This window comes from Entelurus aequoreus, linkage group LG04, assembly GCF_033978785.1.
Source record: "Entelurus aequoreus isolate RoL-2023_Sb linkage group LG04, RoL_Eaeq_v1.1, whole genome shotgun sequence".
NCBI lineage: Eukaryota > Metazoa > Chordata > Actinopteri > Syngnathiformes > Syngnathidae > Entelurus > Entelurus aequoreus.
The window spans coordinates 10,486,552-10,502,101 of record NC_084734.1 but is presented as its reverse complement, the minus strand read 5'-3'; the positions used below and the strand labels follow the sequence as shown (position 1 = coordinate 10,502,101).

Sequence of the window (15,550 nt, the reverse complement as noted above, 5' to 3'; positions counted from 1 at the left end):
TCTCTGAATCCTTTGATGATATTACGGAGCGTAGATGGTGAAATCCCTAAATTCCTTGCAATAGCTGGTTGAGAAAGGTTTTTCTTAAACTGTTCAACAATTTGCTCACGCATTTGTTGACAAAGTGGTGACCCTCGCCCCATCCTTGTTTGTGAATGACTGAGCATTTCATGGAATCTACTTTTATACCCAATCATGGCACCCACCTGTTCCCAATTTGCCTGTTCACCTGTGGGATGTTCCAAATAAGTGTTTGATGAGCTTTATCAGTATTTATTGCCACCTTTCCCAACTTCTTTGTTACGTGTTGCTGGCATCAAATTCTAAAGTTAATTATTATTTGCAACAAAAGAAAATGTTTATCAGTTTGAACATCAAATATGTTGTCTTTGTAGTGCATTCAATTGAATATGGGTTGAAAAGGATTTGCAAATCATTGTATTCCGTTTATATTTACATCTAACACAATTTCCCAACTCATATGGAAACGGGGTTTGTACTTAGATTTCAGTTTTTGCAGTGTGGTGTGTGTACATTACAAAATAAGATGTCTTTCTCCCGTCAGCCTGGAGGTGGCTGGAGTGCAGAGTCAACAGGAGACTGGGTCGCCGAGGAAACCTGGGAGTCGGTGGACGGAAGTCAAGGTGAGACATCTTTTGTCCGCGATCTCACCGTCAATGTGTTTGAAGCACTTCAGTGCCTTTTGCCTATCCCCTCCCCACAGCGGGTCTGAGCAAGGCCGAGCTGTCCAAGAAGAAACGAGAGGAGAGGAGGAAAGAGCTGGAGGCCAAACGGGCCGAGCGCAAAGCCGCCAAAGGTCCTCTCAAACTGGGTGCACGCAAACTGGACTGAGCTTCTGTGTTCCCTGAGAGGTAAGACCAAGACCTGCATTGACCCAACGAGGGCCGCGCCATAGACCCGGGACAGAACTTTTAAACCGGTGAGTGGAAAATATCCAAAGGTCTTTTAGAACTGAACGGAACTTTTGGATCCATCGCTGAAAGAGGGTGGACATTGTCATTGTGGACGGCTGAGTTATGACACCATATTTGACAACTCACACCTCCCGTTGTAAAGTAAATGTACATAAAATGGAGCATCTTGTCTTGAAAATGACACCATTTTTAAATAGTCCAAATAAATATATATATACTGAAGGGTTTTCAGTAAGCACACAAACAAACACTGTAGTCCATGCATGCACTTTTGTGAGGCCGACTGATGACTTTGTAAGAGTTACAAACACACACATGACCGCTGCATCACACACACAAACATCTTTTGTTGTTGTTTTCTCTCTCTGTATTTCACTTTGGTATCTGTGTGCCTTCATTGACTTTGCTGGACAAGACTGTTGGCACGCCTTCCGTTTCCCAATCACATTTTCAAACCGGGATCATGGACTTCATGTTCCCGCTGAAGTGTGTAAAAAAACACCAACAACAAATGTCTAAAACGCCTGGCTGCTGGGACCATAAATGTCTGCGCGACACATGAAACCATGTAGCATGTAGGCTAGTATGAAATAAAGATGATAAAACATTTCTGAATGTCCTTGTAAAAATGCATAATAATAATAATAAGCTAAATGAGCCTACACAATCTGAATGTATTTTCACAGTTTGAATGTTTTCTTCTCTAGATCAGTGTTCCTTAACCATAGGGTCGGGGGCCCTTTCCTGGGCCTGGAGCGTCCCCTCGACAGCCGACAAAAATATCTGTTTCTCAGCTCTGCTCTGTATGGACTTAGTTGTAATTCACTTTCCCACCACTTGTGGCAGTAATCACCATATCAAACAAACTGAAGACATGTGGAGTTAAAGGCCTACTGAAAGCCACTACTACCGACCACGCAGTCTGATAGTTTAGATATCAATGAGGAAATCTTAACATTGCAACACATGCCAATACAGCCGGGTTAACTTATAAAGTGGAATTTTAAATTTCCCGGGGAACTTCCGGTTCAAAACGCCTTTGAGGATGACGTATGCGCGTGACATAGCCAGTAGAACACAGGTATGGCTCCCCCATTGAAGCCAATACGAAATAGCTGTTTTCATCTCATTATTCCACAGTATTCTGGACATCTGTGTTGGTGAATATGTTGCAATTTGTTCATTGCATTATGGAGAAAGAAGCTGAGCAAGCAGAGAAGAAAGTTGTCGGTGCGAAGCGGAGTATTTTGCGAGGGAAGTCAGCAACACAACACAGTCGGTGTTTCATTGTTTACATTCCCGAAAGATGCAGTCAAGATCGAAGAACTCGGACAACAGAGACTCTTACCAGGAGGACTTTGACTTCGTTAACAGACGCAGACGCGATACCGTGAGTACGCTTCCAAACATTTGATCGCTTGCTAAAACTAGCTCGAGGTAGGAGCTAGCATAACAAACACCTAGGTGTTTGTTATGCAGGATTAATTTGTGGCATATTAAATATAAGCCTGGTTGTGTTGTGGCTAATAGAGTACATATATGTCTTGTGTCCTGGAGGGACTGACTGATATCATAAAGTGGCCCTCTTAGGGCTTTGGTGAGGTGGCCCACCTCCATAAAACAAGGATGCATCCAAGGACTCCTAAACAAAGAGCAATGAAATAAGATGCCTTCAAATACTTTTATACACATTGACAATTAAAACATGTCACATTAGAGTAAAATGGAGGATTTATTAGTGTCAGGTTCAAACACTGATGACATCTATTAAACAAGACAAGAGGCAAAGAATCAAACAGAGACAGAATTAAATTTGGACTCAATATTGACGAGAGACATGGCGACTGTGCTCTCGGTACAGTCTTCAACCATGCTCTGCCACAAGATTGCACTCCTGCTTCTTTATTTGACTTTCTCCCCCCCACCTGACCACAGCTGCTTCCAGAGGGAAGTGGGTCGTAAACAGCGTTGCCTTCAGGTTACCGAACAGTTCAAAGAGAGTTCCATACAATAGTTCAAAGAGAGTTCCATAAAATAGTTCAAAAATAGTTCCTAAAATACTTCAAAAAGAGTTCCTCTGGAAATTTGGTCAGATCCTGCCATCTGTCCGCTTTGAAATCCCAGTGGAGTTTTACGAGCCTTCTTCCTCTTGGTAGGCCTCAAAGACAGCCCTTTTGTCTTCTTCTCAGGAACACAATGTAATACAAAGTTTTTGTGATAATTTAGAAACAATTATTCTAACAATTAGTGTTATTAAAATAGTGTAAATGTCTGTAGATAAATAGAAAAGCTTCCCTTCATTTGATATAAACATAACATTGGCAGCATATAAAAGGTGTATACATGTAGTTAGTGCCCTCTGATTGTTTAAGTGTCTAAGGCTCTGCTGGTGAATCTTCCATCAGTGTGTTACTGTTTGTGCTTGTTCTTGTTCTTGTCGCCAGTCAGTCCAAACAGAGCTACAGCTGCAAGGGCTACCACACCAAAGGTCAAACCTGTCCACACGGCCGTTTCTGCCGCCTGGCGCACCTGCAAAGAGAGATGACACTCTTTAACAACGAAACTCAATTCATAGATGTTTCCCTTTAATTGCCTGATTAAAATGTTGACGGTCACAGCACAAGGTACACTATGTTGCCAAAAGTACTTGGCCAGCCATCCAAATGATGAGAACCAGGTGTCCTAATCACAGGTGTATCAAATCAAGCACTTAGGCATGGAGACTGTTTCTACAAACATCTGTGAAAGAATGGGCCGCTCTCTGGAACTGTCATAGGATGCCACCTGTGCAACAAATCCAGTCCTGAAATTTCCTCCCTCCTAAATATTCCAAAGTCAACTTTATTATAAGAAAAGTGAAGAGTTTGGGAACAACAGCAACTCAGCCACCAAGTGGTAGGCCACGTAATCCGACAGAGAGGTCAGCACAGTGCAAAGACTTTCTGCACAGTCAGTTGCTACTTCATGTCACCTTCCAATTAGCCCACGTACAGAACGCAGAGAGCTTCATGGAATGGGTTTCCATGGCCGAGCAGCTGCATCTAAGCCATACAGCACCAAGTCCAATGCAAAGCGTGGGATGCAGTGGTGTAAAGGACATCACCACTGGACTCTAGAGCAGTGCAGACGCCTTCTCTGGACTGATGAATCACACTTTTCCATCTGGCAATCTGATGGACCAGTCTGGGTTTGGAGGTTGCCAGGAGAACGCTACATTTCGGACTGCCTTGTGCTGAGTGTGAAATTTGGTGGAGGAGGAATTATGTTGTGGGGTTGTTTTTCAGGAGTTGGGCTTGGCCCCTTAGTTCCAGTGAAAGGAACTTTGAATGCTCCAGGATACCAAAACATTTTGGACAATTCCATGCTCCCAACCTTGTGGGAACACTTTGGAGCGAGCCCCTTCCTCTTCCAACATGACTGTGCACCCGTGCACAAAGCAAGGTCCTTAAAGACACGGATGACAGAGTCTGGTGTGGATGAACTTGACTGTCCTGCACAGAGCCCTGACCTGAACCCCATAGAACACCTTTGGGATGAATTAGAACGGAGACTGAGAGCCAGGCCTTCTGTGACCTTTTGGAAGAATGTTGGAAAATTGCTATAAACACACTCTGCAACCTTGTGGACAGCCTTCCCAGAAGAGTTGCAGCTGTAATAGCTGCAAAAGGTCATATTGAACCCTATGGGTTAGGAATGGGATGGCACTTCAAGGTCATATGTGAGTCAAGGCAGGTGGCCAAATACTTTTGGCAATATAGTGTATGAATGATTGGTGCTGATATCGGATCAATGGGAAGTTACATTGCTAAATGTAGGCGCTTCAATCAGGCCACCCTCACTTGCAACATGTCTTAAGTACAACTGGTACGTGTCATGTCCGTGGAGGTGGCGTACAAAGGTCAACTCCTTCAAAATAAGAGCCCTACCTGGCGGGACTCTGGTTTTCCGTAGCGCAGGTTGGTGACAAAGTGCTCACAGTTTCTACTGAAGAGGGAGTAGGACACAATCTGGCCCACCAGCCTTCTGGCTTCCTTCAAGATGACATAGACTGAGCGGGGTTCGTATTTGTCATCCAGGATGTTGTTGACTCGGTAGCGGTCGTTCCCCACCACCGTCCACAGCTCCTCCATCTTCACCAGGCCCCTGTCCGCCGAGATGGACATCATGCTGCTGAGGCCCGCACCTGCACACTCCGCTGCCATGAGGAAAGTACATTTCAACAACACCCTCTTTCAATTCTGTCAAACACTTGATGGCAGAATTACAATCAACATTAGTACGCTTTACTCTGAAACACAGCTGTCAAACCATCTGGCCTACCACTTCATTTTATATGGCCTGCCACTTCATGTTATATGGATTTTATATGGCCCGCCGCTTCATTTTATATGGCCCGCCGCTTCATTTTATATGGCCCAACGCATCATTTTATATGGCCCGCCGCTTCATTTTACATGGCCCGCCGCATCATTTTACATGGCCCGCCACTTCACTTTACATGGCCCGCCGCATCATTTTATATGGCCCGCCGCTTCATTTTATATGGCCCGCCGCTTCATTTTATACGGCCCGCCGCTTCATTTTATACGGCCCGCCGCTTCATTTTATACAGCCCGCCGCTTCATTTTATACGGCCCGCCACCTCATTTTATATGGCCCGCCGCTTCATTTTACATGGCCCGCCGCTTCATTTTACATGGCCCGCCGCTTCATTTTATACGGCCCGCCACTTCATTTTACATGGCCCGCCACCTCATTTTATATGACCCGCCACCTCATTTTATATGGCCCGCCGCATCATTTTATATGGCCCGCCGCTTCATTTTACATGGCCCGCCGCTTCATTTTATATGGCCCGCCGCTTCATTTTACATGGCCCGCCACTTCATTTTATATGACAATGTTTTATATGGCCCGCCTCTTCATTTTAAATGGCCTGCAGCATCCTTTTTACATGGCCTGCCGCTTCATTTTATATGGCCTGACACTTCATTTTATATGGCCTGCCTCTTCATTTTTTATGGCCTGCCTCTTCATTATATATGGCCCGCCACTTCATATTATATGGCCCACCACCTCATTTTATATGGCCCGCCACCTCATTTTATATGGCCCGCCGCTTCATTTTATATGGCCCGCCGCTTCATTTTATATGGCCCGCCGCGTCATTTTATATGGCCCGCCACCTCCTTTTATATGGCCCGCCACCTCCTTTTATATGGCCCGCCACCTCATTTTATATGGCCTGACACTTCATTTTATATGGCCTGCCTCTTCATCATATATGGCCCGCCGCTTCATTTTAAATGGCCCTTCTCTTCATTTTAAATGGCCTGCAGCATCATTTTATATGGCCCGACACTTCATTTTATATGGCCTGCCTCTTCATTTTATATGGCCTGCCGCTTCATTTTATATGGCCCGCCGCCTCATTTTATATGGCCCGCCACCTCCTTTTATATGGCCCGCCACCTCCTTTTATATGGCCCGCCACCTCATTTTATATGGCCTGACACTTCATTTTATATGGCCTGCCTCTTCATCATATATGGCCCGCCGCTTCATTTTAAATGGCCCTTCTCTTCATTTTAAATGGCCTGCAGCATCATTTTATATGGCCCGACACTTCATTTTATATGGCCTGCCTCTTCATTTTATATGGCCTGCCGCTTCATTTTATATTGTCCGCCGCCTCATTTTATATGGCCCGCCACCTCCTTTTATATGGCCCGCCACCTCATTTTATATGGCCTGACACTTCATTTTATATGGCCCGCCGCTTCATTTTAAATGGCCCTTCTCTTCATTTTAAATGGCCTGCAGCATCATTTTATATGGCCCGACACTTCATTTTATATGGCCTGCCTCTTCATTTTTCATGGCCTGACTCTTCATTATATATGGCCTTCCGCTTCCTTTTTATATGGCCCGCCGCTTCATTTTACATGGCCTGCCACTTCATTTTATATGGCCTGCCAAAGCCTGAGAATCATGAGTCAATAAAGTATTTGTCCTTTGACTGAAATAAATACATGTACTGTATGCAATTGCACATTATTCTATCCAATAGTTTCCATCCATCCATCCATTTTCTACCGCTTGTCCCGTTCGGGGGGGCGGGGGGGGCTGGAGCCTATCTCAGCTGCATTCAGGCGGAAGGCGGGGTACACCCTGGACAAGTCACCACCTCATCACAGGGCCAACACAGATAGACAGACAACATTCACACACTAGGGACCATTCAGTGTTGCCAATCAACCTATCCTCAGGTGTATGTCTTTGGAGGTGGGAGGGGCCTATCCCCAGGTGCATGTCTTTGGAGGTGGGAGGGGCCTATCCCCAGGTGTATGTCTTTGGAGGTGGGAGGGGCCTATCCCCAGGTGCATGTCTTTGGAGGTGGGAGGGGCCTATCCCCAGGTGCATGTCTTTGGAGGTGGGAAGAAGCCAGAGTAGAACCCACACAGTCATGGGGAGAACATGCAAACTCCACACAGAAATATCCAGAGCGCAGGATCGAACCCAGGACCTTCGTATTGGGAGGCAAACGCACAAACCCCTCTACCACTGTGCTGCCTTATTCCATACTTTTTTTTTCTTAAAGTAAAAAATACTCAAATATCTGCTTGACTTATGTATTCATCTGTAATAATAACGTGTTGTTACATTTAGGTTGAAAAAGAGTTATAATCTGTAATAATAATGAACTAATAGTGTTGTGTTTACTAATAATGTAAGCAACTTATTATCATACATTAACATTACAAACGTGTTCAATTAAAGATAAATAAGTGACTGACTTATGATTATGAAGCCAGTTTTCCATTAAATTCTATATTTTATATGGTCTACATTTTAGGGCAAACAATATTTTTCCACATACACCGGACTATAAGTCCATCTACAAACCCTGTTTCCATATGAGTTGGGAAATTGTGTTAGATGTAAATATAAACGGAATACAATGAGTTGTGAATCATTTTCAACCCATATTCAGTTGAATATGCTACAAAGACAACATATTTGATGTTCAAACTGATAAAAAAAAAAATTTGGGGCAAATAATCATTAACTTTAGAATTTGATGCCAGCAACACGTGACAAAGAAGTTGGGAAAGGTGGCAATAAATACTGATAAAGTTGAGGAATGCTCATCAAACACTTATTTGGAACATCCCACAGGTGAACAGGCAAATTGGGAACAGGTGGGTGCCATGATTGGGTATAAAAGTAGATTCCATGAAATACTCAGTCATTCACAAACAAGGATGGGGCGAGGGTCACCACTTTGTCAACAAATGCGTGTGCAAATTGTTGAACAGTTTAAGAAAAACCTTTCTCAACCAGCTATTGCAAGGAATTTAGGGATTTCACCATCTACGCTCCGTAATATCATCAAAGGGTTCAGAGAATCTGGAGAAATCACTGCACGTAAGCAGCTAAGCCCGTGACCTTCCATCCCTCAGGATGTACTGCATCAACAAGTGACATCAGTGTGTAAAGGATATCACCACATGGGCTCAGGAACACTTCAGAAACCCACTGTCAGTAACTACAGTTGGTCGCTACATCTGTAAGTGCAAAGTTAAAACTCTCCTATGCAAGGCGAAAACCGTTTATCAACAACACCCAGAAACGCAGTCGGCTTCGCTGGGCCTGAGCTCATCTAAGATGGACTGATACAAAGTGGAAAAGTGTTCTGTGGTCTGACAAGTCTACATTTCAAATTGTCTTTGGAAACTGTGGACGTCGTGTCCTCCGGACCAAAGAGGAAAAGAACCATCCGGATTGTTATAGGCGCAAAGTGTAAAAGCCAGCATGTGTGATGGTATGGGGGTGTATTAGTGCCTAAGACATGGGTAACTTACACATCTGTGAAGGCGCCATTAATGCTGAAAGGTACATACAGGTTTTGGAGCAACATATGTTGCCATCCAAGCAACGTTACCATGGACGCCCCTGCTTATTTCAGCAAGCCACGTGTTACATCAACGTGGCTTCATAGTAAAAGAGTGCGGGTACTAGACTGGCCTGCCTGTAGTCCAGACCTGTCTCCCATTGAAAATGTGTGGCGCATTATGAAGCCTAAAATACCACAACGGAGACCCCCGGACTGTTGAACAACTTAAGCTGTACATCAAGCAAGAATGGGAAAGAATTCCACCTGAGAAGCTTCAAAAATGTGTCTCCTCAGTTCCCAAACCTTTACTGAGTGTTGTTAAAAGGAAAGGCCATGTAACACAGTGGTGAACATGCCCTTTCCCAACTACTTTGGCACGTGTTGCAGCCATGAAATTCTAACTTAATTATTATTTGCAAAAAAAATAAATAAAGTTTATGAGTTTGAACATCAAATATGTTGTCTTTGTAGTGCATTCAACTGAATATGGGTTGAAAAGGATTTGCAAATCATTGTATTCTGTTTATATTTACATCTAACACAATTTCCCAACTCATATGGAAACAGGGTTTGTATATTGGACTTTAAGCCGCAGATATATATGTTGTGGAATGAGTTATTTACACAGAAAGATTTGATAAATGTTTATTTACATACCTTAATTGTTTCCAAACAGTGTCTGTAACAAGGCAGTAAAACGGCTGATCCAACAAAACGTCAGTCATGGTCATGGACCCACTGGGTGTGCAAGCTAACTCTCCAATCAGCTAAACAGACTCAGTAACTCTGCAGTGACGTTTTGGGGAATTTACTGAGGAATTTGCGAAACTGAAACATGTGGTTTATTTTGTACATCATCTACAAAGATACAAATAATTGCTATTGTGACATCTAGTGGACACATTTAGAACAGCAGTTTCTTTCATTCCAAAATTTCAGGTCAATTGTTATACTTGGCAAACTCATCCAGCGGGCCGGATAAAAGCTGTCGGCGGGCCTGATCCGGCCCTAGGGCCGTACCTTTGACACCCCTGGTCTAAACTACTTGGACTTCCTCAATGTCTGCTGTCAATCACCAGCACAGTGGCTTTTAAGAATAGACTAAGAGGTTAAGTGTTGCAGAAATAGATTATTCTAGATTGTACCTAATGTCATGACTGCTTTTATTGATTATTGACTATTTTATTGATTGTGGGACAAGCAGTAGAAAATGGATGGATGGCACTTTTTCGTCACTTATTGTTTGTCTTTGGTACACTGTGTTTATTTTAGGCCATTATTTTTGCAAAAATATATTATCTTTTTTTATATTGCTCTTTTTATCTTGGGTATGAACATTACTATGTAAACTCCAACTTATGGTTTGTTTTTGTTGTTGCTATTTTTGTATTACAACATTGTATTTCTGATAATGTTGTACTGCTTTGTCATCTTTTCTTGTGTGATTGTGTGATGTTTTTGCCTGGAAGAATAGTCTCCACTGCGCTGTGGACTAATGGGGATCCTTAATCAACTAAACTACTAAGCAAAGTTCCAACACAAGGAGCCTGAACACACCTCCAAGGTATAATATGATAATCATATAATAATAATGTGTGTGTATAATGCAAGTAGGAGTGCAGAACTCACAGGGGGGAGTCAGGTGGACCACAAAGCCGTCGCCCACATACAAAGCCCAGTGCTGGTAGCCCGGCCTGAAGATCTCTATCAAGTCCCCAGGCTGTGGTTTCACTTCATGCTGGCACACATGGAGGAAATATTCTTATTAGTATAGTAATATCATATAAGTCAATGATAATATCATACAAGTCAATGATAATATCATATAAGTCAATGATAATATCATATAAGTCAATGATAATATCATATAAGTCAATGATGATATCATATAAGTGAATGATAATCTAAAATAAGTGAGTGATAATATAAGTGAATGATAATCTAATATAAGTGAATGAAAGTAATAATAAAAAGTGGACTTACATGTGTCGCCATGTTGCTGTAAGAAAAGAAAGCAGAAGAAAACAAAGTCAGACAAACTTTCACTTATGTTGCATTTCCTCAGAAATGAAAGTGAAAGTGATTATTTCCCAGAAATCTCAAACTCTTGTTTTTTCTTATTCTTGCCGACAACAAACTCACCGCTTGACTTCACAGCATTTCTTCAAATGTTTTACTTGTTGAAATGTTATTTGTTAAAATCTTTTATTTGTTGAAATGTTTTATTTGTCAACACTTATTCTCTGTAAGAAGCCAAACATCCAATATGATGAAGACTTATTAGAATACATATATATATATATCTAACTAATATATATATATATATATATATATATATATATATATATATATATATATATATATATATATATATATATATATATGTATATATATATATGTATTTATATTGCAGAATAGTCAAATGAAGCAGAATACAAAATAAAAGGGAATAAGTTATATAGCAGAATACAAAATAAAAGTATGCGAGCATGCAAAGACCTTCGCTATTAGCTATCAGAGCTAAGCTAACATTGAAACATAAAGTTTGAGGTTTGCTTCTCCTTACCTGTGTGAGCTGGCTTCTACTGTACTTACTGTACGTACTGGACTGAGGAAGGCGACTAAAAAGTCCCTTTTTATCTTCGAAGATCAGCCGTCAGAGATCAGCTGACCTGACCGACTCTTTCAAAATAAAAGTATAAAAATGTAGAAGTGTAAACGTGTAGAAGTGTAGAAGTATAAAAATGTAGAAGTATAAAAATGTAGACGTGTACTAGCAGATGTTTTAGTGGACTGAGATAACAATGAGGTGTTTTCTAGGCTCCCCAGTGGGGGGTCCGAGGGGGTCCCCACTCTCTTTAACATGTTTCTTATTTCAGACTATGCAGATTTATTTGACCATTTTTAAGTGTATATTAATAATAATAATAGATTTTATTTGTAAAAAAGCACTTTACATTGAGTAAACAACCTCAAAGTGCTACAGTGTATAAAAAGATAAATAAAAATAAAAACTAGAACAGCCAAATAGCTAAAACTAGTATGCATGTATCTAAAAAAAAAAAAAAAAGGCTTTTTTAAAAAGAAGGGTTTTTAAGCCTTTATTAAAAGCATCCACAGTCTGTGGTGCCCTCATGTGGTCAGGGAGAGCGGAGCAGAAAGCCCGGTCTACCATTGTTCGTAGCTTTATCCTCGGAGGTTGGAGGAGGTTAGCCTGTCCGGTTCATCCACACCAGACTCTGTCATCCATGTCTTTATTCTTCTTCTTTGGTATGAATGTGGGGCAGCGCGGTGCGACAGGGGTTAGTGCGTGTGCCTCACAATAAGAAGGTCCTGGGTTTGATCCCCGGCCTCGGAGTCTTTCCTGTGTGGAGTTTGCATGTTCTCCCCGTGACGCTTTCATCCTTTATCTCAATAAGCAGCTGCTGAGAGCCCTTTTAAACAGAGACCCCCTCAGACCCCCCACTGGGGAGCCTAGAAAACACCTCATCGTTATCTCAGTCCACTGTGCTAGTACAACTTCTACACTCTGACTGGAGCTTTCACATCAATATATTAAATAGCCATCCTTCCATTTTCTACCGCTTGTAGAAAGGAACGTTGAATGCTCCAGGATACCAAAACATTTTGGACAATTCCATGCTCCCCAACCTTGTGGGAACACTTTGGAGCGGGCCCCTTCCTCTTCCAACATGACTGTGCACCAGTGCACTAAGCAAGGTCCATAAAGACATGGATGACACAGTCTGGTGTGGATGAACTTGACTGGCCTGCACAGAGTCCTGACCTGAACCCCATAGAACACCTTTGGGATGAATTAGAACGGAGACTGAGAGCCGGGCCTTCTCGTGGTGCACTATTGGAAGAACGGTGGAAAATTGCTACAAACACACTCCGCAACCTTGTGGACAGCCTTCCCAGAAGAGTTGAAGCTGTAATAGCTGCAAAAGGTCACATTGAACCCTACGGGTTAGGAATGGGATGGCACTTCAAATCAAATCAACTTTATTTATAAAGCACATTTAAAATTGACCACAGGGGTAGCCAAAGTGCTGTACAATGGGCAGGTTAAAAGATAATACGAGAACCGAGCAAACGCAACACAACACAAACAGAGCATGATAAAAAAATAAATAAATAAATGAATAGAACATAAAAACAGGTTCACAGCAGGATGGATATCACTCAGTGTTAAAAGCCATGGAATAAAAGTATGTTTTTAAGAGAGGAGGCCTGTCTAACACTCAGAAGTAGGTCGTTCCAGAGCTTGGGAGCAGCAGCGGCGAAAGCTCTGTCACCTCTAAGCTTCAGCCTTGTGCCAGGGACCGTCAGTAGCAGCTGATCGGCTGATCTTAGGGATCGGGTGGGGCAGTAAGGCTGAAGGAGGTCGGAGATATGTTGGAGCGAGGTTGTTTAGACATTTAAAAGTCTTCAAGTTCATATGTGAGTCAAGGCAGGTGGCCAAGTACTTTTGGCAATATAGTGTATTTGTGTCTTGCCTGCATCAAGCATGATGGTCCGGGCTGCATGAGTGCTGGAGAACTGCGGTTCATTGAGGCAACGATGAATTCCTGGGGTGATGTGAAGGGACAAACACAAGTAAGTGATGGAGTGGCCAAGTCAAATATGATTGTGTGTGTTGACTCATGAGCTGTGCACAGACTAGTTATTATTATTATTATTATTAGAATGAAAAGTGGGTTCAAATCAAATGAAGAAAAGACAGAACTTGTCTATCTGTGTTTTAATTGATTTAATTTTGATTTCTATTACTGTTTTGATTGGTTTTTCCCTTTAAAATCGTTTTTAATAATATTTATTTTTATATTTGGTTTTATGTGTATTTGTTTTTTGTTTTTATTCAGTCATCGGTGGAGCTAAGGATAATATTTGGTTATTGTTTTTAATATTATTTTAATATTGTGCAGCACTTTGGAAACATTTTTGTTATAATATATATATATTATATATATATATATATTATAATATAATATATATATATATATATATATATATATATATATATATATATATATATATATATATATATATATATATATATATATATATATATAAAAATAAAGTGGATTGGATCAAACAGGTTGCCAAGTTCTTAAGTGGGGCTGTTCCTGTAGAAAAACATCATGTCAGACAATTATTTCCCACAAACAAATACTTTTACAGCGTGTAACACATTCACTTGTATTATCTCCACTAATGATTATTTGTTCCTAGCGTGTATAATTGTGAGCAACCTTTGGCGAATTTTATTTTCTTAGCGTGACCTTTGACGTGATTGTGACGTCATTTCCTGTCATTTCCCTTTGTTTCGCATTTTCTTCAGTCGCTCCATTAAAGGCTCCATTTTGCTCGTTTCCCCGGTGTAAAATAGACATACACATGTAACCGAGGGTTTAATGGAATTGGATAAAAGCTCAGAAAAAAGGAAAAGAACTGGAGAGACACTATCTTGTCAACAAGGGCGTCTCTCTCCAAAAATATTCAAGATACCTTTTGTTAGACCCGTCACATACTTCCGGTTGCACAACAATAATGCTACGTGTCACATCCGGTCCAACAGCGCTCACAAAAATGAAAAAAAAAAAAAAGGCTTAAAATGCCTCTTTTGGTCGTTTTTTTGTTTTTTTTTAATCAATGGAAAATAAAAAGTCATGTTTATTTGAATTTTATTCAGACATTCAAAAAATAAAACTGAAAAACGAAAATGTTTTCGTATTGAAAAATCAGTAAGTACGGTTTTACTTTCATTTTATACTTACTAAGAAAAACTGAAATCACCTGTCAGGAAAAAAAAACAGTGTGGTGTTTTATATTATGGTATTCATATAAAAATACATTATTATTTGGTCTTTCCAACAGGAAACATCTTCAAATCGTCTTTAAATAGCAACTTCCGGTTTCGGTGTCCGAATATAAAACAACTTGCGTTTTACTCCGTTTTTTGTTTCTGCTGACTGGTGATTTTAATTGTTGTTATATAAAATAGCAAATGAAAAACCATCCGTATTTTAGATATAATTAGTGCTCTTTGAAACGAAAGAAGAAGCACTCTGTATTTCGATTGTATTTTTCTGTATTTCAAAATAAAATTGGAATAAACCCATTGTATTTTGTTTATCTGATACGAAAATGTAATGACCTAAACATACACTAAAATACACCCAGTGAAGTGTAATGTCAATTCATTTTTACTCAACGTAGTGTTGACAACATGGAGCCGGATTTCCCATAATTGAAAGTGAAAGGAGATCAGTGTGTGTGTGTGTGTGTGTGTGTGTGTGTGTGCGTGTGTACGTGTACGTGTATTCTGCGGTCCTTTCCCGGAAAACAAAACTAAAAGCCAGACACTAGAAAGTGAAAGCGTGAAATAAAAACGGGGATTCTTTTTTTATTTATTTATTTATTTTTACCTCTGAGTCACAAACCGTATTATTAATTATGCTGTGTTCCAAATTTGAGTTGTTTACTGAAATTGAGTGAGCCTATGGCTTTGCACTTTGTTTGTATTATATATATGTTTTTTTGCATTCTATTTTAGTTACTTTGAATTTATAACCCCCTGGCGCTGCTTTGTATTCTTTTTGTACTGTTTTGTACTACTTTTGTACTTATTTGATTGTTGAAATGTTGAAATGTATAAATAAAACTTTAAAAAACAAAAACAAACAAAAAAAACGTATTATTACAGCAGCAAGGG

At 40.7% G+C, this 15,550-nt stretch overlaps 2 protein-coding genes across 3 annotated transcripts in view; one reads left to right on the top strand and one right to left on the bottom strand.

Moving 5' to 3' along the window:
• Positions 1-1,548, top strand: part of scyl1 (SCY1-like, kinase-like 1) — a 53,139-nt gene extending 51,591 nt beyond the window's left edge. The window contains exons 17-18 of the mRNA XM_062044209.1: positions 566-644; positions 725-1,548. Of these exons, the coding sequence (XP_061900193.1) occupies positions 566-644; positions 725-852 (207 nt within the window). The 3' untranslated portion in view covers positions 853-1,548. The remainder of the gene's footprint in view (positions 1-565; positions 645-724) is intronic.
• A 1,100-nt stretch (positions 1,549-2,648) lies between these two features.
• Positions 2,649-11,532, bottom strand: rarres3 (retinoic acid receptor responder 3). Of its 2 annotated transcripts, none has more exons than XM_062044207.1 (5): positions 11,399-11,532; positions 10,816-10,831; positions 10,462-10,570; positions 4,862-5,130; positions 2,649-3,464 (listed from the first exon to the last, which is right to left on the bottom strand). In XM_062044207.1, exons 2-5 carry the CDS (start codon positions 10,825-10,827, stop codon positions 3,345-3,347), a joined length of 510 nt encoding a protein of 169 aa, XP_061900191.1. In that variant the 5' UTR covers positions 10,828-10,831; positions 11,399-11,532; the 3' UTR covers positions 2,649-3,344. The 2 variants fall into 2 exon arrangements, with proteins under 2 accessions (XP_061900191.1, XP_061900192.1); XM_062044208.1 differs by having other exon boundaries at positions 10,816-10,832; positions 11,403-11,422.
• Between the last annotated feature and the right edge of the window lie 4,018 nt (positions 11,533-15,550).